At 49.2% G+C, this 21,969-nt stretch overlaps 1 protein-coding gene across 2 annotated transcripts in view; it reads right to left on the bottom strand.

Annotated features, from left to right (window-relative positions):
- The window catches only part of PKN3 (protein kinase N3), a 436,492-nt gene that overhangs the window by 298,932 nt on the left and 115,591 nt on the right, over window positions 1-21,969 (bottom strand). For both annotated transcript variants that reach the window (XM_069609180.1, XM_069609181.1), the window contains exons 2-3: window positions 17,848-18,124; window positions 17,192-17,346 (exon numbers count right to left, since the gene is read on the bottom strand). In XM_069609180.1, the coding sequence (XP_069465281.1) occupies window positions 17,192-17,346; window positions 17,848-18,124 (432 nt within the window). The remainder of the gene's footprint in view (window positions 1-17,191; window positions 17,347-17,847; window positions 18,125-21,969) is intronic.

Genomic DNA, 21,969 nt, shown 5'->3' with positions numbered 1-21,969 from the left:
CAGTAGGAAGCTGAAGGAACCTGAAACAAGGTGGGCAACTATTGAGAGAGAATGTTTTGCCATCGTGTGGGCTTTGAAGAAGTTTAGACCATACTTGTATGGATCTACTTTCATCATTCAAACAGACCACCAACCCAGGAGATGGTTGATGCAAATGAAAGAGGAAAAACACAAAACTGCTAAAATGGTCAATCTGTCTCCAAGGGTTTGATTTTACCATTGAGCACAGGTCAGGATGCCACCACCAAAATGCTGATGGTCTCTCTAGGATGTTTAGAACCGACTAGAGGTAAGACTCATCCAGGAGTGGATTAGATCCTCCTGTCCCTTAGTCTGGTGGCTGGGGGGGGGTGGGGGGGGGAGTGGCGAGTCCCCCAGCAGCTTTGCTGGATTTGAAGGGTGTGTTTTTTTCTCCTGCTAAGAGTGAAACTCTTTCTCCCACTCTTAGACATTTTTTTGCTATGTGTGTTCTAGGCTATTTTTGTGTTTAATGTCTATGGGGTTTCTCTCACCTCCATAGGAACCATCTTTATTCACATGTGTTACACAGCACCCTCCGGTCAGTGACACAGGGGTGTCATAGCGACCCCCAAACATAGACTCCATACCCTGGGACTGACTGTCTCCCAGGGCATGTAAAGTCCACATTGACTTTATGTCATGCATGGTAGACATATTACCTCTGGACCTGGAACACCGTCTTCACACAGAACGGGTTATACTCAGAACTGCTAAGCCTTTTTATATTCTAAATGGAGGTTTTTTGATATCTTTCCTGGAAAACAACGTTTGCATTATTCACGTTGTTGAATTCACATGATTCAGGATAATCACGTGTATTACTGCATTAAGTTTATAAGCAGCGTGGAGACGTCGATCGCTGCTTCTGATTGAACCAACATGGCGTTTTGGTAGCTGAAACTTTGATCTGTGCCCTCGCATCTCTTCAGTTACATCTTTGACTTTCTCCTGCACGTTTCTTTCACACGAAAACTCCTGGAGCTGCATTCAAGAAGTTACGGCAGCTTTTCCTGTTCGCGTGCATTTTTCTACACGTTACATTCGGCAGTCGTCCATTAGAAGACCAACGGACGGCGTTTTTCTTCACACGCAAGTTCTGGCAGTCCTGTCTGCGTGTACTTCAGTCGCGTGTATAAACACACGCAGGTTCCTGATATGTTCAAGTGTGGCTTTCCAGGTTGGATGCAAGTTTGGAGCGTGTAAAAGCACCCGCGATTTCCTTAATTCTTCAAGCGCGGCTGTCCTGGCTGCATGGACTTTGTCGCGTGTAAAATCACACGCGGATGTTTGAAATCACCACGTGATGCTTTCCTGGCTGCGTGTAAGTTTGTCGCGTGTAATTCTCATGCGGTTTCCTGAACTCTTCAAGTGCGGCTGTTCTGGCTGCATGTACTTTGGTGCGTGTAAAAACACATGCTGTTTCTGGAACTCTTTAAACGTGCAATTCCACACGCAAGTGGTGTTTCGTTTTCGATTTATCCCTGGCACCTGTGATGAGATAACAGGTGGACTGCATTTCATCATTTCTGTTCTACGTGGGAAAAGAAGTATTGCCGACAACTGTTTATTTGAAGGTGATTGTGAACAGTACTTTGGACGCTATCCTGTGGTGCACCAACCCGGTATCTAGCGTGAGCCTCGTGCCATTCGGGATAAGTTTCCCTTACTTTGTCGTCGTCTCAATTCCTGGACTTCTTCAGACACTTGTTGGCGGAGCCTCCAATACTAAGTCTACAGGTTAGTGTTGAACTAGGTGCTATTGCTGTGCTATTAGTGAGAGTTTTAGTTGGGGCATGTTCTCATTATACCTTATTGTATCCTAGGCTGACTTCCAATGATGTTCCCACGCCCTTTCCAGTTATCCCTCTCTCTGCCTGTTTTATTAGTCAGAGTTGTATCATTTGGAAGGTCTAATTTTGTCTTCACTACTATCAAGCCGTGTATTTCCAGGAACCGGAAGAGCCCTATCAATTGTATCCTTTATCGTTACCTTTATCCTTTTTCATAAGATTCTTGGGTGATTTATGACACTTTACTAGTACATTTTTGGGAACTAAACCAGTACAACCCATCTTACTATGGAGGTACTGGGAAGGGTTAATAGTTGTTCCCTTATGTTCATTTTCGAGAGGGTACTGTACAGTCCCTCTCTCAAAAGTTTCTGGCTGGTGGCAGTGGTTACTACCGTAAATATTCGACCGCAAATATTTTCCTATGGGATTTTCCCATTGTTCGAGGCTACCACATTTTCTGACAGCCTATAACATATCGCCGGTATATTTTAATATTAACTTTATGCCGGTAGGTTTTATTTGCCAGAACTTTATAACTTCTTTCTCGTGTCTTTCTCTAAACTCCTAACCCAGGTCGGGGATCCTTTGTTCGTCCTTTTGGTGGGCTTCTGCCAAGAAGCCCTCCTTTCGGCACCACTGATTCTGGGGTGGGTCCATTATGTGAGAGAGGGAGTAGGACCCCTGGACAGGGTTGCCTCAGCAACCCATGTTGGACTCTATCCTGATAGGCTGGAGGGTCTCCCGCCAAGATGACCACTCCACTGTGTGAGTGACAGCTAGGCTGTATGAATGGGGCTCTTTTTGCATAAAAGCAGGGTCGTTAGGACTGTTAGTGCAAGAAGTCGCCACTGGAACTAAGAAGCCAAAGAGGAGAGAGGCCAAAGACATCAGCAACGACTGAACCACTGGTGAAGCCCTGCTGCAGCGTCTCACCACTTTTCTCCACACGACAAAAGAAGATCTTCTGCAAGAGCCTTCAACCCTTGAGCTGGTGGGGCCAACCAGTTTGCCAATCGCCTTCCCGGACCTGCCTTGGTCGAATCGCCAGTACCCTGTACTTGGAGACCGGATAGCCAGGCACCCGTCCACCCGGACCACGATTTAAAGGAGCGTACCTTTTATTCGTCGGGCAGCACCGTGGCTGGTTTCATCCCTGGGTAGTGCAGTACCTCCAACCTTCCTTCACGACGAGAGCCTCTCTTCCTCTGCTGGATCCCCCGAACTGCAGGAACTACCAGGAACAACTGCCACCGCAGGAGCCACTTCTTCGTTTATAAGGTACAGCGTTCCACCAGGCCGCCCTTTCTGCGTGGTAGAGCTAAAGGTGTTTTAAATCCTTTTCCTACCTGTTGGGTTGGCCGCCCCTCTCTCTGAACATTGTCTTTCACCTTCTGCATCCACCTTTTCAAAATCGTTAACCAAAGACTTGAATGCAGCTACAAGAACATTTTGCTCCTGGGCCCTTGCCCTGTACCACTGACTCTGGCACAGGCCTACTGACTCTGGCTAAATTTGTTAGAACTGCCTTCACTAGATTACTTCTCAACTAGAACTGTGTTGGTGCACCTACTTCTTATAACCACCCCTTCCTCCCCACTTTTAAACCTTGTGAAGTGCCAGTTTGCTCAGTTTTCATTTAAGTATTTGCTATACTGATGTACTGCCATGCCTAAACTGGTTCACAAACTCATGGGAAGTGTTGCTGGGGCCTCTAAGAAGATATTTCTATATGACTTGCGTTTTCCCTCCCTTGTAAGAAATTGATAGAGTGCCATTTGTGTTTGGTTTCCACTGTGCCGTTTTGCTCAGTTTTCCCTCTTGCTCAAACTTGTCTACAATTTAACTAGGGAGTTGTGTATACTCTTTGACTGAATTTAACTTGCTTAAGAACTGTGATAAATGTGTTTTACTAGTAGTGTATAAAATACATATATATTCCTTTTTAATACAAAGTTTTGGTCAGTGGTTCCTTGTTCCAAAGTGTTGAAGGCCTATTGTGTAAACCCTGTATACTGCTCATCTCCCTCTTGAGATAGGTCTGACTGTTCAGCCACAGCTACCAACTAAATCTTTGTGGTACAGACTGATACCAAAGGGGATTTCTTGCTCTCACCTGTAGTCCTAATCTTCTGTTGCGACCCCTAAGGGAACTGCACAGGATTCTGCCTAACATGTGCTGATGAATCTTGCCTATTTTGTCAATGAAGATGTTGATGGCGGTGGATTTTTCAATTGAGTGTGGTATGCCAGGGTTGGGTAGCAGGTTGATGCAGTGTCTGACCGATTTGAAAAGGGCTCCGTTTTTGTTGTCGGCTTCTGCTATGGTGTTCTGATAGTAGGAGGCCTTGGATGTGCTGATTAGCTGACAGCGGGTTGCTCAGCGTTCCTTGAGGACCACTAGGTTGGATGCGGTCCTGGAGCTGTACTAGGTTTTCTCTCATTTCCCAATGACTCATTTGCTGAGGTGGAGTTCTTGTGTGTACCAGGGTGTTGGCGGTTTCGGTTTGCAGGTGTGTTATTTCAGAGGCACGTGTCTGTCAATGGAAGCTGAGAGGGTGGCATTGAGTGCTTCCAGTAGAAAGTTGCAGTTAGTTTGGGGGTGTTCGGTCCATGTGAGGTGGAGGTTGGAAGGTCTTCCACCAGGAATGTCTTGAAGGACATGTGGCTCCACTGGTGATGCTGCTGTGCAGCGAGGGTAAGACCTGCCGGAGCTTCAGGTGGTGTAGCGGTCCGCTGTCTGGGTCATTGACGAGGCAGCTCCCAATAGTGGAAGAGAGAGATGTGTCCAGCTCAGGTAGTGCAGGACTGAGATGAACCACTCAGTGCCAACATTACATTTGATTGCTTTTGGGTTATAGGTCTGCTCTTGTGCTTTGGTTAGCAGGAACAAGCCTCAGGTGTTTCTACCTCTTCCTACAAGGTTTCCTGGGAGCCGTGGCTATGCAAGGTGCCGCAGACTCAGAAAGACTCACTGGGTCAACGGAAGAGCTCACCGGTTCTCTGCGTGCTCTTGTCTGTATATTTCCGGTGTCCATAGATACTTGGATCTGCTTCGGCTGTCAGAGGAGTTCTTGCAAGAAAAAGTGCAAGACTCAATAGAGCTTCCCAACGATCCCTCTTTGGGTGGACCTCGTCTGTGCTTTATCTCACATGCCCAAGTTAAAGAAGAGACACTCCATTTATATGGGAGATTATGGGGATGGGGACGAACACCTCCAAAATTACTGGAAGTGAACGTATTCACCCCCCTCTTTCTCAAGTAAGAGTTCAGGCTTGAATCCCAGAGACCTTGAACATCAGCTCATGTCAGCCCTCACTCCACGATGCAGGCAATAGCCCGACTCTATAAAGCAACATCTGTAGTCCATGGACTCCATCGTAGGTGCAGTCCGGCCATTGGACTCTACTCCATGTACACAGAGATTCCTTGTAGAGACACCCTTGGGATACAGCAGGCTGCACCGCACTGGAATGAAGCAAATGATGCTACCAACCAGTGCAGCCCACACAGTCAGATAAGCGGAGGGAGTCTCATAGGGAAATAGCAGATGTGGTGTACTCTGAGCACGTGGCACTTACAAGTGCTCAAATGGAATGAATAAGCCTTTCAGGGGAAATAGAGGGGAATGGACGAAACTTCACAACTCACAGGAATGGGTTTTTAACCAGGATTTGCAGTTGCATTGAGGGCCAGAGAGAACACAGGGTACATATAAGGAAGCTGCACCTCAAAACAGCTTGAAGGGCTTGGAAAGGGGCAGAGAGGACAAGGCCAACTCTATTGAAAGAAAAGAGTGTGGATTAAAGGACCACCTGATCCAGTCTGTATACATTCACAAGGAGTAGATCCTTTCAGATTACTTTTTGCATCCAGAAACTTCTTCAAGGATAGTCGACAAGGGGTCCATTCTCGGTAAGACCCCCTCACTGCTCCCCCAGTGGGTGTGGAGGTGAAAGTTTAAAACACAGGCAGTCACTTAAACACTGGACCCCCTTCGCTAGTAACTTTGCATTGGCTTGTACTGACAGCATTCATGCACCTTTTTTTTTCTTTAGGTTTTACAAAATAAATCCTATTAGTGTTTCCAGAAGTCTCTTTCTGTGTAAGGATTTCTCATTATGAAAAAATGAAACACTTATTTTTGGGGAAAAAACAAGTTCATGGTGGCGCTTGATCAGCTAAGATGTTTGCTCTACTCTTCGGCCCATGAACAAAGGGGGTGACTGCAAACATTCGCACATATCGTTGACTATGTTGAGAAGTAGGGTGGCTCGAAGTGCTCAAGGGTGGGTTCCCCCATTCTAACTCCCAGCAAATACCCATATGGTCCCAAGCGGATGTTGCCTAAAGCGAGAGGCACCTTCTGACAATGGTCACACATATTCCAGGGCATACGTTAGCAACACCAGGGGGCGCATGAGCATGGCTGCCTGAGCCGGCGTTTCCTCATTCAGGCTGAATCATTTTTATACTAAAACAGTTTAAACTGCAATTCTACAGTTTTCCTTTCTCCGTTCCTGCTACTCACCTTCTGGGGCCTCTTTGGCTGCATTTTCCGCAAAAATCGGATCCGCCTTGTATGACATCGACTCCATTATCGGGACGGCCTCCTCCAGTCTCGGGACGGCCTCCTCCCGCTCTTTCATCGGTCCGATCCTTCAGGAGCCTTCCCGCCTTGCCGACATCCCAGGCGGCTGTCGTCTCCTACCGCCTTGCACCAACGCCTGCGGCGCCCCCTGGATCCTCCGCCCGCCCTGTAAAGCTCCCGGACTCCCTCTCCTGGTTCGGGTCGGGGTGCAGCTGGGGCCGCCCACAGGGCCGGCGCTGGAGTCTCCTGGCTGCGGCCTAGACGGGCTCCTCCCGCGCTACCTTCGGGCCGGCTCTGCGGGATCCTTCCCGCCTTGCTGTCATCTCGGGCAGCAGTCGTCCTCTCCTTCCACTACACACCCGGCCTCAGCGGCGGCCCTTGGATCCTCCGCCCACCCTGCGCAGCCCCCGGACTCCTCTCCTGGTTCAGGGTCTGAGTGCGGCTGCGGCCGCCCATGGTACCAGCATCTGAGCGGCGTCAGAGTCTCTCCTGGCTGCCAGTCCCTGCGCAGCCAGCCAACCTGTGCAGCCTCTGGACCCCCCCCCTCCTGGTGCGGGATCTGGGAGCGGCTGCAGCCGTCCAGAGAGCCTGCATCGGACCAGCGTAGGAGTCTCTCCCGGCTGACAGACCCTGCACTGCCCCTGGAGCCTGCCTTCTTCGCACCAGATCCAGACCTCTTTCGCACATGGGATCCTGGTGACCAATGAGGATTGGACCCGAAACCTCTGTGCACCCGATTCAGCCCCCGGAGCCCCTCTCCTTAGATCAGGGTCTGGATGCAGCTGCAGCCATCCACGCGACCTGCAACCATTGACCAGCTTTATGATCTCTCATGACCACCGTGCTCCACTCATCCCCTGGAGCCCCTCTCTGCCACACGGGCTCTGGACCCTCCTTTTCCTCACACGGGGTCCCGGAGGACCTGCATTGCTGCTGAGCCTCCACTGCACTATGCAGGGTCCGATCTGGCCTGGACAGCTCTGTGTGTCCACTCTGCGGCTCATCTACCAACCCCTTCTCCACTCTACGGGGTCCTGGTGAGCCTTCTGTCACTTACAGACCCTGAGTCGGACCCTCCTCGAGCCTCCATTTATCTCCTGCTCTCACTGTACCCGGGTGGAGCCGGGGCGGCAGTGAGCGTCCCTTTTGCAGCCCTAATGTGTTCTGCTTCTTGCTGACCCCTCCTTCCTTTTCACTTCCCCAACACTAACAAGCCTGCAGCAGTGCCCAGATCAATCAGCGGATCTCCTGGGTCGTCCTCCTTCCGTGTCTGGGCTGTGTCGGGCCTGCACTGTGAGTCCCCTCCGTGGTTCTGAGGTGCCCCGCCTCCCCAACGGCCCCCTTCCCCACTACGCAGAGCCTTGGTGAGCCTCCACCCACACCTGGAACCAGCTTTAGGACTTCCTGAGTAACCACCTTACCAACGACTGATCTTTTGCCCCTGGGTTGTGGTCAGCTCTCTTTACTCTACTCTGATTCCACTACCTACAGCGGTCCTCTGGTCTCCCCCATCCATCGCCTGGAGTACCTACTCCTTTGACTTTCTGAGCTCCTGCTGATCATCTCTCTGCACTAGACCTGTAACCACCTTGTAAACTGTTTGCTCACTCACAGGCGCATCGGCCCATATCAGCTACTCTTTTTCTTACCTCATGCGCCTCTTCTCTTCCAGCCACGACCTGAGTGCCTACTCCCTCTGACCCTATTGTTTCCCGCCGATCATCCCTCAGCTTTGAGCCCGTGACCTCCTTGCTACAATTCAGAACTACCACCTCATTTCCGGCCTCAAGCACCTGGACTCCTCCAAGCACAATCTCGAGAACCTACACCCTCTGATTTTTTTGACTCCTTCAAGCTGTCTCTCACCACTGTCTTTAGTCCACCTTGGATGCCATCCCCAATTTGGACTTCCCAACTTGAATCCCCTACACCTGCTCCCACTGACCCTAAGCGATCTGCCATATCTCCCTTCCACCTCTCCTTCCCTCCTCCCCCCACCCCCTCCATTCCCCCTCCTCCTCTCCCTTCTACTCTCCTCTGTCCTCCTTATGCCTAGTCCCCTTCACTATCCTCTCCCCCACTCCCCCAGCCACTCCCCTTCCCCTTCCCCTTCCCACCGTCCTTACCTTCTCTACCCCCCCCCCCACTGCCAACCACGCTGCCTTCATGAACATTGCTCTCTGGAACGCCAGATCCATCTGTAACAAAACCGCAGCTACCCTTGATCTATTCTTCCGTCTCTGATTTACTGAAACCTGGATTTCTCCTCATAACACCTCTGTCCCTGCTTCCTTAACAACCTCCTCTTCCCCTTTCCTCCATACCCCCCGCCCCTCTGGCCGTGGTAGTGGCGTTGGTCTCCTGTACCATTCCAAATACATCTCCTCCTCTTCTTCCCCAACTCTCCCCTCTTTCCCTTCCTTCGAATTCCTATACAAGTCATTCTCCTCTCCTCACCCTATTTCCTTCCTGATCATCTATCGTCCCCCTGGTCCTCTCTCCTCCTTAGATGACCTAGATCACCTCCTCTCACTTATTTCTCCCTCCCCCTCTCCTCTAACTGTACTTGGTGACTTTAATATTCATCTTCCCTCTCCCCCCCAATCTTCTCCCCTCCTCTCCATCCTTGATTCTTACCTCCTCTCCCCCCTTCCTTCATCCCCGACGCACTCCTCTGGTTCCACTCTTGATCTCATCTTTAACTCCTCCCATCAATCCTCCCCTGTCTCTTCTCTTCCTGTTTATCTCTCTGACCATGCCTTACTCTCGTTCTCCCTTTCTCCTCTCTCACCCCCCACTAAGTCTAATCCTTTCCCTCCGATCTACTCACGTCGTTGACCTGCATGATTTCGACACTACCCTCTTCTCTGACACTTGCTCTTCTTCTCATCCATCTCTCCAAGACTTTGCACTACTCTATCCCGACAACGCTCTTTCTTCCCTCTCATCCTCTATCACTGCTACCCTTGACCATCTCTACCCCCTTTCTCTCTTCCGCCCTACTCAAAAACCTTCTCAACCCTGGCTTACTTCCCATCTCCGCTCTATGCGACGCCTTCTCAGACGATTAGAGACTCTCTGGCTCAAAGCTCCCTCGCTTTCAAACCAATCCTCCTACTTCGCCTACCACGCACTTTACAACTCTTGCCTTGCAACGGCCAAATCCTCCTACTACTCTAAACTTCTTCAGTCTCAAGCCTCCCATCCTCGTCAGATTTTTCAAACTCTTTCCCGCCTTCTATCTCCTCCCACTCCTGATCCCTCATCCAATTCCACACTTTCTCCCTCCGATTTTGCCAACTACTTTTCCTCCAAAATCATCACAATCAGGCAAAAAATTAACCCCCTCTCTGACTCCCTCCCTCCTCCTCCCCCCTTTCCTCCCTCTTCCATCATGTCTGTCTTCTCAGCCGTTTCCCCTTCTGATGTCTCCTCTCTTCTTTCCAAAGCCCACCCCACGTCCGCCCCCTCTAACCCTCTCCCCTCCGCTCTCATCCCTAAGATTTATCCTCTCATTATCCCTTACCTTACCACTTTCTTCAACTCCTGCCCCTCCTCATCTACCTTTCCCTCTGCCTTCAAACATGCAACGATTATTCCTATTCTTAAGAAACCCTCTGCTAATCCACTGCTCACTGCTAACTACAGACCTATTTCTCTTCTGCCTTTCCTTTCTAAACTCCTTGAACGCCTTGCCTACTCTCAACTCTCTTCCTTTGTCTCTACTTCCTCTCTCCTTCCTCCTTTCCAATCTGGCTTCCATCCCAAACATTTCACTGAAACTGCTCTCACCTATATTCTCAACTCACCCCTCTCTGCTTGTCACACTAAGGAATCCTCTATTCTTATTCTCCTTGATCTCTCTGCCGCTTTTGACACTGTCGATCACCCACTCCTGCTCCTCACTCTATCCTCCTTTGGGTTCAATGGCCCCGTTCTAAAATGGCTATCCTCTTACCGTTCTGCCCATTCCTTTGCTGTTTCATGGGGAGGCCAGACCTCTCCTTCCTTCCCTCTAAATTACGGTGTTCCTCAAGGCTCTGTACTTGGTCCATTCCTCTTCTTTCTTTACACCTCCCTCATCGCCCCTGTTATCTCCTCCTTTGGCATCTCCCATCATTTCTATGCTGATGATACTCAACTCTTTCTCTCCTTCTCCTCTTTCACACCTGACCTCCATCTTAAACTCTCCTCTTGTCTCACAGCCATCAAGAACTGGATGTCCTCCTGCTTTCTTTCCCTCAACACTGATAAAACCGAAGTCCTTTTCTTCCCCTCTAATACTCTTTCCCCTCCCTCTCCTCCCCCTTTTATCCACTTTCCTCCCTCCGATCTCCCCATCTCCACCCATGCTCGCAATCTAGGCGTTCTATTTGACTCCTCTCTCTCCTTCTCGCAACACATTTCACTCACCTCCCGCACCTGCCGATACCACCTCTACAATATTCGCAAAATCTGCCCCTCTCTCACATTCCACGCTACCAAACTACTAATCTCCTCGCTCATTTTTCCCGCCTCGCTCATTTTTTCCCGCCTCTTCTACTGCTAATCTCTAATCTTCCGACTTCCCTCTTCTCAGCTTGCCCCTCTTAAATCCATACACCATTCTGCCATTCGTACCCTTTGTCTCCTTACCTCCCGCGGCTCCATCTCCTCTTCGCTCTCTCACCTTGGCTGGCTACCTTTCCACCTACAACTAAAATTCCACTTTCTCTGCCTTGTTTTCAAATCCCTCCATGGTCTTGCTCCTCCTTATCTCTCCTCCCTTCTCTCCTTCTACTCCCCCTCTCGCTCCCTTCATTCCGCTGACCACTTCCTTCTCACTGTACCTCCTTCCCCCTGCGCTTCCTCCCGGTTCTGCTCCTTCCACCTTCTTGCTCCTCTGCACTGGAACTCTCTCCCCCTCCCAATCCGCTCTTCCTCTATCCTCACTTAATTTCGCACTTCCCTTAAATCCCTCCTTCTCCATTCCCCACCTTGAAGGTCCCCCCCACCCTCTCTACTCCCCCCGTTTCACCCCTCTTCTAATTCCTCTCTCCCCTCTCCCATTACATTCTTTCTCCCTTCCTTCTACGCTAATTCTATCCTTCTCCTGCCCCCCTCAGCGCTCCTATTCCCACTCCTTTCCCCCCCTCTCAGTTAATTGCTCTTTGCACTGTTTTGTAGAATGATTCAAGTTGTAATCTTGCTCACAATGTTAATTGTTATTATTTCTCTGTATTTGTTGTTCCATTGTACAGCGCCTTGGTGTAAGGCGCCCAATAAATAAATAAATAAATAAATAAATCTATTTTGACGCTCCAGCCAGTAGACTGCAATAGTTTACTGGCTGGCACCTCGCAAGCCAATCCCCATTTCTTTCAGGTCTCCCAAAATGGCACTGTTTGCGCTATTCATGGCCTATCAAGACGGGACCATGTAGCCAAAGCCAAAAGGAAGCTGCACCGGCTTCCAATAAAACATAGGATTACCCACAAGATCCTTACACTATCCTATAAATGCTGGAGAGATTCTGCCCCAAAATATCTGGAAGATCGCCCACCCGCTTGCTGTGAGGTACACCTTCCTCACTATCTTCAATCTGACCGTCCCAAGGGCTTCTGATTGGATACCTGGTGCTTTTCTTGCTCCTATTGCGAGCCGGCAGGCGATCAGAGCCGGCCCACCAACACTAAGGCATACCAACACCAAGGCTTCTATCCTGCCTGTCCTAAGCCTGTCATGAGCTGTCGGAGCAAGGGGCCACGGACGCTGCCCTAGGATCCAGATACCCTTACAGCATGCATCTGGGTGAGTGTTTTCTAAGCGCTCTGTAGGCACATCACTTACCTGTTACTTGTACGCTCTTACGTCGGACTGCCTTGAACATTTGACTTTCACTGAACTTGCATCGTTGTGCTCTCCGTGCCCAATATAGCTGCCTTACATTTCCTATGTTCACAGTTACCATTGGCTGCCCACTAATTGTATGCACAATAACTACCATTCTTATACCAATTGCATAGCCTCTCAGCTCTGTATGCTCTGCATGTTATAGCGTCTTCTAAAAATGTCTTTGTACTACTGGCTAAACGGAACTCTAATGCACTGATTGCCTATGACTTTGCTTCGTGCCTCGTGTACACGGGCCTGCGATTTTCACCAGGGCCCATCCTCTGTACATCCTCAGTGCACATTTCAGAGCTAACCCCTAGTACTGCTAATCACTGTACCCCCCCAGTCATTACGCACTTGTTACTTTGTACCTGTACACCGTACATATACTCACTGCGTCCCCTGCTCACCTGTAACTACACTCAGTCATTGGTAGCTATATGCACCTATTATGCCTGCTCTGGAATTCTGTGTCTCACAATGTTTACTCTCTGCTTAGCATTTGCACTTCGGAGGCTGCTTAGGTCTTTTTGTGTGTGACCACATTTGATCATTGCTAAACACCTCTACTCACTGTGCCAGCCCAGGCCATTACATGTCGCATGTAACAGCTAATCAATATTAGACATTGACAGACTCATCTTACCACATTAGGTTGCTAGCCATTATCTGCTGTACATTTTCCCGGTTTGCCTAGCATAACTACTAGCTGACTCCCCAGAGCACAATGTATTGTGCCATTAGACCACACCTGCATTCCCTAGCCTCACACGCCTGCACCTTAAAGTTTACACCTCGACTTAACCTTCAACCTGCCTCCTACGCACTGCTCACCTTCCTTGCCCTACTTGGCACACAGCTTTATCACACTATTGCCCGACACCACTCACCATCTTCAACCACAATGCTCAAAACCATGCTGCCCACATTGGTTGCCAACTTACCAGGTGCACCTCTGTCATGTGACACAACTCTGGCTAACACTTACTTAAATGCACCTGCCCTTTGGCTACAACACTTCACCACCAAACCTACCCCCAACCAACCATGCCCCTTTAGCACCAGGAATGCCAGGCTTGGCTCTCGCCTTTACAATAGCAACGCACCAACTGTCACGCATAAACATATACTGCCTCTTCAGACTACACCTAACCCCCTGAAGCAACCTTGTGACACTTCTGTTAGAAACCAAAGACTAGCCTCCAGATGCCATCACTGGTCCTATCATATGAACATCCCTAATATGGAAAAAACCAAAAACACCACTTCGCCTCTGGCACCAACAACTGTTGTAACCCCCACTGATAACCATCCCAACATCATGACTAAACTCAAAGGTGCACTTATTAACGCACGCTCTGTCTCGGCCCACGTCTTAGAAACGACAGAAAACCTAGACTTCCTAGCTATCACGGAAACCTGGCTGCACGCGGCCTCAGGGCCTGCCCTGACCTTAGCCATCCCTGACAATTACTCCCTTATTAGATGTGATAGGGACATTAACCAAACTAAAGGGGGAGGATTAGCATTTATTTTCAAGAGCTCGCTCAATCTTAGAGTGGCCAACACACTGCAACTGCCTTCTGCTGAACTACTCTCCATTAAACTACCGATTTCTCCCAATCACACAGCCTCAGTGCTTCTCATATACTGGCCACCCGGCCCCACTTCCACATTTGCTGAGGACATCTCATCTATCCTAGCCTCCAGCATTAAGCCAAAATCGCAAATCATCATACTTGGCGACTTTAATCTGGGATACAAGGACACAAATGACACCAAAGCCAATGACATAGCCACTGTTCTGTCCGACTTTGGCCTCACCCAACATGTGAACGAACCCACTCATATCAAGGGACGTACCCTCGATTGGGTCTCAGACATGAACTGTGCCCTAAAGGTAACCTCTGTGACACCTTGAGCTTGGTCGGATCACTACAATATAATATTCTCCATTAACTCCAGCCCACCCATTGACAATCCCAACATTGCACCACCTACACCTCTACTCGAAACAAGGAGGATATCACGGTCGAGAAACTACTCCCCCTTATCCTCCCGTTACTGAACCCGACCTCCTCCACTTGCTCAGACCCTACTGCCCTCCTTGACACCTACAACTGCGCCATGCTAAAAGCCATTGACATATTGCCCATCTCAAACTACGCAAACAAAAACCTTGCAAACATCTTAATTCATGGTTCACCCCACACCTACGTGAACTACGCAAAGCAAAAAGAATAGCCGAGTCACATTGGAAAAGCTCACCTACTCTCGCCAATAGAGATAACCTTACAGCCGCCTCCATCCCCTACAAAGAAGCTATCCTAACAGCCAAAAAAGAAGTGTACAACATCAGGATCACACAAGCTCAATCCAACACCAAGGAACTCTTCAAGATCCTTAAGGAACTAGAGTCCCCAGTAGCTCCATTGGAGACATGCACCCCGGACGCTGAATGGTCATCCAATGTACAAAAAGCACTTCTAAACAAAATTGCCTTGCTCCAAGCTAAAATCAATAGCAAAAAAAGCCTCTTTTCGGATTCAGCGGGTAACCCCCAGTTCTACAATACCCCCGCTCCAAAGCATTCATTCAAACCCTTCTCCTTCTCACCCCTCTCCATCAAGGAAGTTGAAAACATCATTATGAAACTTAAGCCTTCCAACTGCCAAGGAGACGCCTGCCCCGCGCCGGTCGTAAAGGAAGCAGCTCATGACCTTGCACCTTTCATTACCGCCTTTATCAATTCTTCCTTCAAATCGGGCACAGTACCTGAAAACCTGAAGGATGCATGGGTCATCCCCTTAATCAAAAAACCCAACCTTGACCCCAGCAATCCTACCAACTACAGGCCAATCACGACGGTACTTACCTACTTAAAATTCTGGATGATGCAGCCTATCTCCAAATCCAGGATTACTTGGAGACCAACAACTTACTAGGGCTTAGACAATCTGGCTGGGACAGCCCTGATCGACTTAAAAACCCAAGTAGAGGACTTGAAAGACAAGGGCAGACTAGCTCTTTTGCTCCTTCTTCACCTCTCTGCCGCATTTGATTTGGTCGATCACCAAATCCTCTGCCATCACCTCAAGATAGGCGCCCACTTTTCTGCCGCAGCTACTTCATGGATCAGCTCCTTTCTGGCAAATAGATCTATGAGGGTCTTTTCCGCCTCTGCCGCAGCCGATCCAGCACTTGTCCCTTGCGGAGTCCCGCAGGGCTCCTGCGTATCGCCAACGTTGTACAACTCTTTGATATTCTTGACTATCTGGGTGTCTCTTACACGAATTATGCTGACGACACCCAGATACTCATCCCTATCACTGGCGACTATGTAACTGATGTCAACGCACTTAACTCAGTCTATTCAGTCATCCAGGCCTGGATGGCACACCACGGGCTCTGCCTTAACATTGAGAAAACAGAGTTACTCATCCTAGGCTCTCAGCCTAAACTCACTAAACTTGACCCTTAATATAACGCCTTCATTATTGATGGAAATGTCATTAAAGTCACCAACGTCACGAAAACACTTGGAATCTACCTAGACTCCACGCTCTCTCTCAACAGACAAACCAACTCAGTAGCCTCAGCCTCATCGTACATATGTAAGCTCATCACAGCTTGTCACCCCTTCCTCACTACTGACAATTGCCTGATACTAGCCAGAACTCCCATCATGTCTAAAATTGATTATTGTAACGCCCTCTACTTAGGGACTAGTCAAAGAAACCTTGATAAACTTCAGGTCACCCAAAACAATGCCATTAGGGCGGCCCTCAATATCCCCAGGCGCTCACACATTTCCTCCACTAGACACAACCTACACTGGCTACCGATTACATTCCGTATTTCACTCAAAACACTTGTTCTAACACACAAGGCACAAAACAATGCTGCACATGCTTACTTGTCCTCGCGCTTTACACAACATACAGAATCTAGACCACTGAGATCAGCACAGGTGCACACATTAACCATCCCTAGCTTTAAGCTTCAGACAGCTAGGGGCTTGAGTTTCCCAGTCCTGGCTGCTAAGTTGTGGAATTCCCTTTCCAATGTTCTCAGGAATGTACCAGTCACCCAATCCTTCAAAATCAGAACTAAACGTTGGCTTCATGCACAAGATGCATTGACCTCCACCTTATAATTATCACAGCGGTCACCTTCAGTCAGGACTCCCACTGTACATACTGTATATTTGACCTCGCTGCCAGTCCGTGCATTATCTATGATCTCTTTTACTATTCTTGCTGTAAATCTTGTATATATAGTGTAATGCAATATGTGTACCTATCTCTGTAACACTACTCTGTAACTACCTTTCTAAACATGCGCCCTGATGCCCTCGGGCAGGTTGCGCAATACAAATAAACAAATACAAATACAAGGTGAACCAGCCGGAACATCTACTGTGCTCTCGGGACAATCTTAAAATGGCTCAACGAGGGTACGAGCTGATTAGATTTGGCAGTACAATCTTTGACAACCAGGCTCTCCTAGCATGGAATGCTCTCCCAGTATCGATAAGATCAGCAGACACAATCTGGAACCCGGCTGAAGTGCCACTTTCGGCAGCGTTCTCCTCCCTCGGCACGGACCATCCTGTCCATTTTGTATATGTATTTACGGTTTTTGTGCGCGTTCAGGCCCAAGGGCACGGGGCGCTCTATACAAATTTAATACTAATATATGATGCATTTTAACAGAGTTTTCTATCGCTTTTGTTTGGGGTTCAAGAAGTCTATTGAATTAAGGACTGGCACCAAAGGGGGCAACTAGGTTTTAATGGCCATGTTCTCCCGCAATATAACTCAATCAAGGCCATAAGGCGTGAAAACACAGAATGACTGAAAGGCATATTCATGAAAATTGCATGCAACTGCAGAAAGATGGGGTACCTCTTACCCGAGACGCTCCATTGGAATACATCTGGATCATGTTCTCTGCTCCCTGTTTGACCTTCATCTCGATGTGGAGCTGCTTCTTTAACGCTCTGATTCGCCCTTTTATAGGGTTTGGGTTCTGTTCCCACAGACAGGGGTCTGGCGACACTGCATCATCTGTAAAAGAAAGAGAATATTGTAAAAGCCCCAGTCAAGTCCAACCTGCCACTACCCCCCCCGCACGAGAGGAAGGATAACACCAGGGTGCGCAGGACACTAGCCATCGGCAGAATTACCAGCCCACCATACCTTCCTTGAACTACTGGTAGCAGTCCACTGCCAGCTGAAGTCTACTCTTGATCCCCTAGTTTCCCTCCAGGTATCATCTGCAAGGACCCTCCTCTAGGCAAAGTGTGATATCCTGCTGTTGGCTCCTCCTACTTCCATCATTGATATAAATGCACTGCTCCACTTTCTGCCCACTGCCTTACCGCAGAGTATGGTAATCCTGCCTGCTGTCCTTTCCTGCTTCTTCTGTTAATGGTATCAATCTCACTGTTTGCTGTACCCTCTCCCCCACCCTTAAGAGGGGACCTCCCAGCATGATGTGCCCACTTCCCCACCCCTGTGATGTGACCTCCCTGCATCCTGTGCCCTCTTCCCCACGACGCTTCCTACCTGGTCTGCTCTCCTCCATGGACACCAAGCGTGCATTGAGCTCCTGCAGCTCCCAGTGCAGCTGCTGCAGCTTGCGGTTGCAGCACTTGAGCTGGGTCTCGACGTTGCCCAGGCTCTTCTTGTCGGTGGTGGCCTTGCGCAGGTTTTCAGCTCCTTCCTTTATCTTCAGCTCCTTCTGGATCTCCCGTCTGAGATGGTCTTTGGCGTCTTCGAGTCTGTGCTGGAAGAGTGGGTCCAGGAGGTCTGCCCCATTGCTCAGTTCCTGGAGGAGAGCGCTCTGGAGAGGAAGTGCGGGTTAGAGCCTTTGAAAATAATAACAGGACCGTCATGGGCTAGTCATTCCAATGTACTGATGTCCACATGTCCAAGAGCACTCACACAACCAATATACAACTCCTCCCATGAGCCGTCCTCCCACACGTGAGTTCAGCGGACATATCTTCATGCCCTAGACCTTGGAGTACTGAATTCCCCCCAAACCCCCCATACTCCCTCCCACAGGCGATGCAGTGAATACCAGATCTCTTGCCTACCAACCACTCACACTCCACACTCCACTTAGCATCCTGCACGGCACACAATGCAGACCCGCAACGTCTAGTATTGAGGACCTGCCATTTCACAGCACCAAAGACTTTCTTGTGTGAGGACAAGGATCTGTGGCCTCATCCATCAGAAACCTATCTGTCAAGGTACAATTCCTCCTACCACTTGGACCACTTCGAACAAACCCCTCCAACTTCCCCAGACAGTTGAACAAGCTCACAAAGTGCCATATTTAAGAGTCCAAGCATCGTCCACGACTGAAGAATAAGGATGTTGAATAATGAAGCGATCTCTGTTTTCAGACACTAGAGATTCCAAACCATCTGCACTGCTGGAGACACCGCCTGTCACTTGGTCGGAGGGGAGAGGGGTTTAAACCGAGACCATTGCTGCCCTGCTCCAAGCCATGAAGGCTGGTGGAATCACAAGGGCAGAACATCCCCTCTCAGAGTGGTAAACAGTGAGTCGAAATTCATACTGTGCAAAGGACCCTTCATCGTTTCCCCATTTGGTGCCCCTCAAATGCTGTAGAATAGATCAATATGGACGAGGAAAGCTCTAGACAAGTCGGGTTGGGGGGGCAGAAAGGCACTGCCAGAGATGTGCTCTAGCTCTGCTGTGGATGGCAAGGCATGGAAACCCGCAGATGGAGACACACAGGAAATACCTTTATTCTAAGGAATAGGGTGAATGGAAGATTGCACTCCTGGAGCCGCGTTCACTACATGGGAGGTGCTCATGGCAATCTAAGGACATTCTGGTTGTGTCTATGTATTCCGCTCACTAAGAGTATCTGTGGTCAACCAACCAAGGTACACCTCATAGGAAGGTTTGCAGAAATTCAAAAGTCAGTACAACATATTAAATAAACAGACAGTCCACAATGAACCATCACAAATAATACTTTATCTTATTGTTGTCCAATATGGAAGAACAATGGAGAGCCACAGGTCAAGTCCCAGAAGACTTGACAAAATGATCATGAGTGGTCTCTAGTTCATTATGGGGTAAACTAGGTTGAAGCGCAATCACAGGTCTAGTCTCTGCACAGGAATCCACGAATCTTGCCCGCAGACGTCAGGGGAGTCATTGTTACTCAAAGTCTCCTTCTTCACTGTTGTTAAATTGTGGCAACAAACCTTTCTCCCCGGTTGCCAGAATTCACAATTGCGATGTCAGGTCTGCTTTATTATTATTGTATTAAGAACGGACCTAGCTTCAAGAAGCATTTTACAGAGGTAAAAACAGAACAGATATACAACGGGGGGTGGGATACAGAGGAGTGATACAGCTGTACTGGGTGGCAGGGAAGAGGGGCGGGTAGCGTCTAACAGGTCAGGTGTCACAAGGGGCGATGTGATGGCCTAGGTGCTGGGGCAGAGAAATTCCTTGAAGAGGTGGGTCTTGAGTTCTTTTCTGAATTGTAGGAGCGTGGGGGCGAATCTGATGCCGACAGGGGGGGGAGGTGGAGGTTTCAAAGTCTTGGGGCATAGGCAGTGAAGGCTTGTTTTCTGGTCCTTCCCTTTTTGAAGTGGCAGATTTCAAGTCTGCATGTGTCCTGGCTTCTGGTGGTGCGCTGTCCGCCGGAGATGCTGCGTTTCTCTGTGAGGTAGCTGGGTGACTTGGCGATGACTGTCTTATAGAAGATGCAGCAAAACCTACAGGCCATATTGTCTCATGAATGTAGACACCAAAGTGTACGCTAAGATCATAGCGAACAGACTACTGCCCTTGATGCCCTCCCTCATACACCAGGTCCAGGCTGGCTTTATACCGGGGAGATCTACGTCCCTGAATCTTTGGCAGCTGTTTAATGTTATGGCCGGAATATCGCCAGCGGCTCATCGGTGGTGGTAGCCTTGGATACGCAAAAAGCGTTTGACATGGTATCCTGCTCATTCCTCTTTGTCATGCTGCATAAATGTAATATGGGAGAGCACATAATCCTGCATATTAAACTTCTGTACAGACCACTGACCTCCAATGTCCGCGTCAATGTGGTACAGTCTAAGCCATTCCAACTCAGCAGGGGGACACGTCACGACTGCCTGCTGTTGCCCATACTATTTGCTCTGGCAATCGAGCCCATGGAGAGTTTGATATAGCACCTCCATAGGAAGCGGGCTATTCGGATAGCGGGACAGCCAGAGATCATCTTGCTTTAACGAAGAGGACATGTTGTTTCATGTCTGCGGCCCCCCAAACTAACCTGAACCCCATCATGGAGGACATTACTTACATTGGCCACTAGTGCGGGTTCACAGTGAACTATGCTAAATCCAAAGTATTCCCCTTGACTGACGGCACAACCCAAACTCAGGGAAAGTTACCTCTACAATGGGCCCCAGTCAGGTTTAAATGTGTGATTGTCCTGGTCTCCAGGGACAGAATCACACTTATGGCTGGTTCAATATGCTCACACAAAAATGGGGCAGTGGTTGTGGCTGCCGATGTCACTGACGGGCCGGTTGGCTCCGATTAAGATGGTTCTGGTGCCCAAGTTCCTATATATTTTTGTTAATGTGCCACTGTGGCGGGGGAAGCGGTTCTCTCAAGAATTACAGGTTGCTATGTCTAGATTTCTGTGGCACTCTGGGGCCGTTAGGTAAAAACAAGAGGCCTGGCGAACCCCTACATAGGGGGTTTACTAACCTTCACATCTGTGAAGATCTGCTCTCCAACCTTGACTCTAACATTCCCTCTGTCCTCGATCTCTCTTCTGCCTTCGACACGGTGAACCATACCATCCTGCTCCACTGTCTCTGTGAAAAGCTGGGTATCACTGATCAGGCTCTGGCCTGGCTGACCTCTTTCCTCTCAGATCCACCATCCCAGGTCCAACTCGGTCCTTCCCATCATCTATCTCCCTCTCTACCTGTGGTGTTCCCCAAGGGTCTAAACTCTAGCCCTGGCTTTTCAACCAATACCTGGCAACTCTCGCCCACTTCATTGCCATTTTCTGTTCAAACTCCCAATGCTACGCGGATGACAACTTATTTTCAGGCTGCCCTTGGCCACCTGCTCTCCTTCTCTCATCTCGGATTGCCTAACTGCCATTCAAGATTGGTGTGCCACCAATGATCTTTGTTTGAATGCCAACAAGACTGGAGATCCTCCTCATTGGTACACCTTCACCATCCTTTCCCTCACTCTCTGGCCGGCCTCCCTTGGCCCTCCTCGTACCGCCACCTGCGAGGCTAAGAACCTCGGGGTCATCTTCGACTCCACACTTTGCTTCTTCGCACAGATCTCTGACGTCGCTAAAAAGTCTAACTTCCTACTGCACCTCCTCAGAGGTACTCTGCCTTTGCTCTCCTTCTCTCAGAACTTACTGTCTCCCAAGCTCTGGTACTCTCCGGGTTGAACTATTGTAACAGCCTCTTACTAAATCTTCCTGCTTCTACTTTCCGCCCTCTGCAACTAATCCAGAACAGGACTGCAAGATGTGTCCTTGGCCTCAAGCCCTGGGATCGTATCTCTCCAGCTCTGAAATCTCTTCACTGGCTCCAAGTGGATGCAAGGATTAAATTCCAAACCCTCTGCATTGTCCACAAGGCTTTCTGGGGCCTGGGTCCA

Source organism: Ambystoma mexicanum, chromosome 8 (genome assembly GCF_040938575.1).
Source record: "Ambystoma mexicanum isolate Mex_15411 chromosome 8, UKY_AmexF1_1, whole genome shotgun sequence".
In the NCBI taxonomy this organism is placed as follows: Eukaryota; Metazoa; Chordata; class Amphibia; order Caudata; family Ambystomatidae; genus Ambystoma; species Ambystoma mexicanum.
This window is presented reverse-complemented; position numbering and strand designations above follow the sequence as displayed.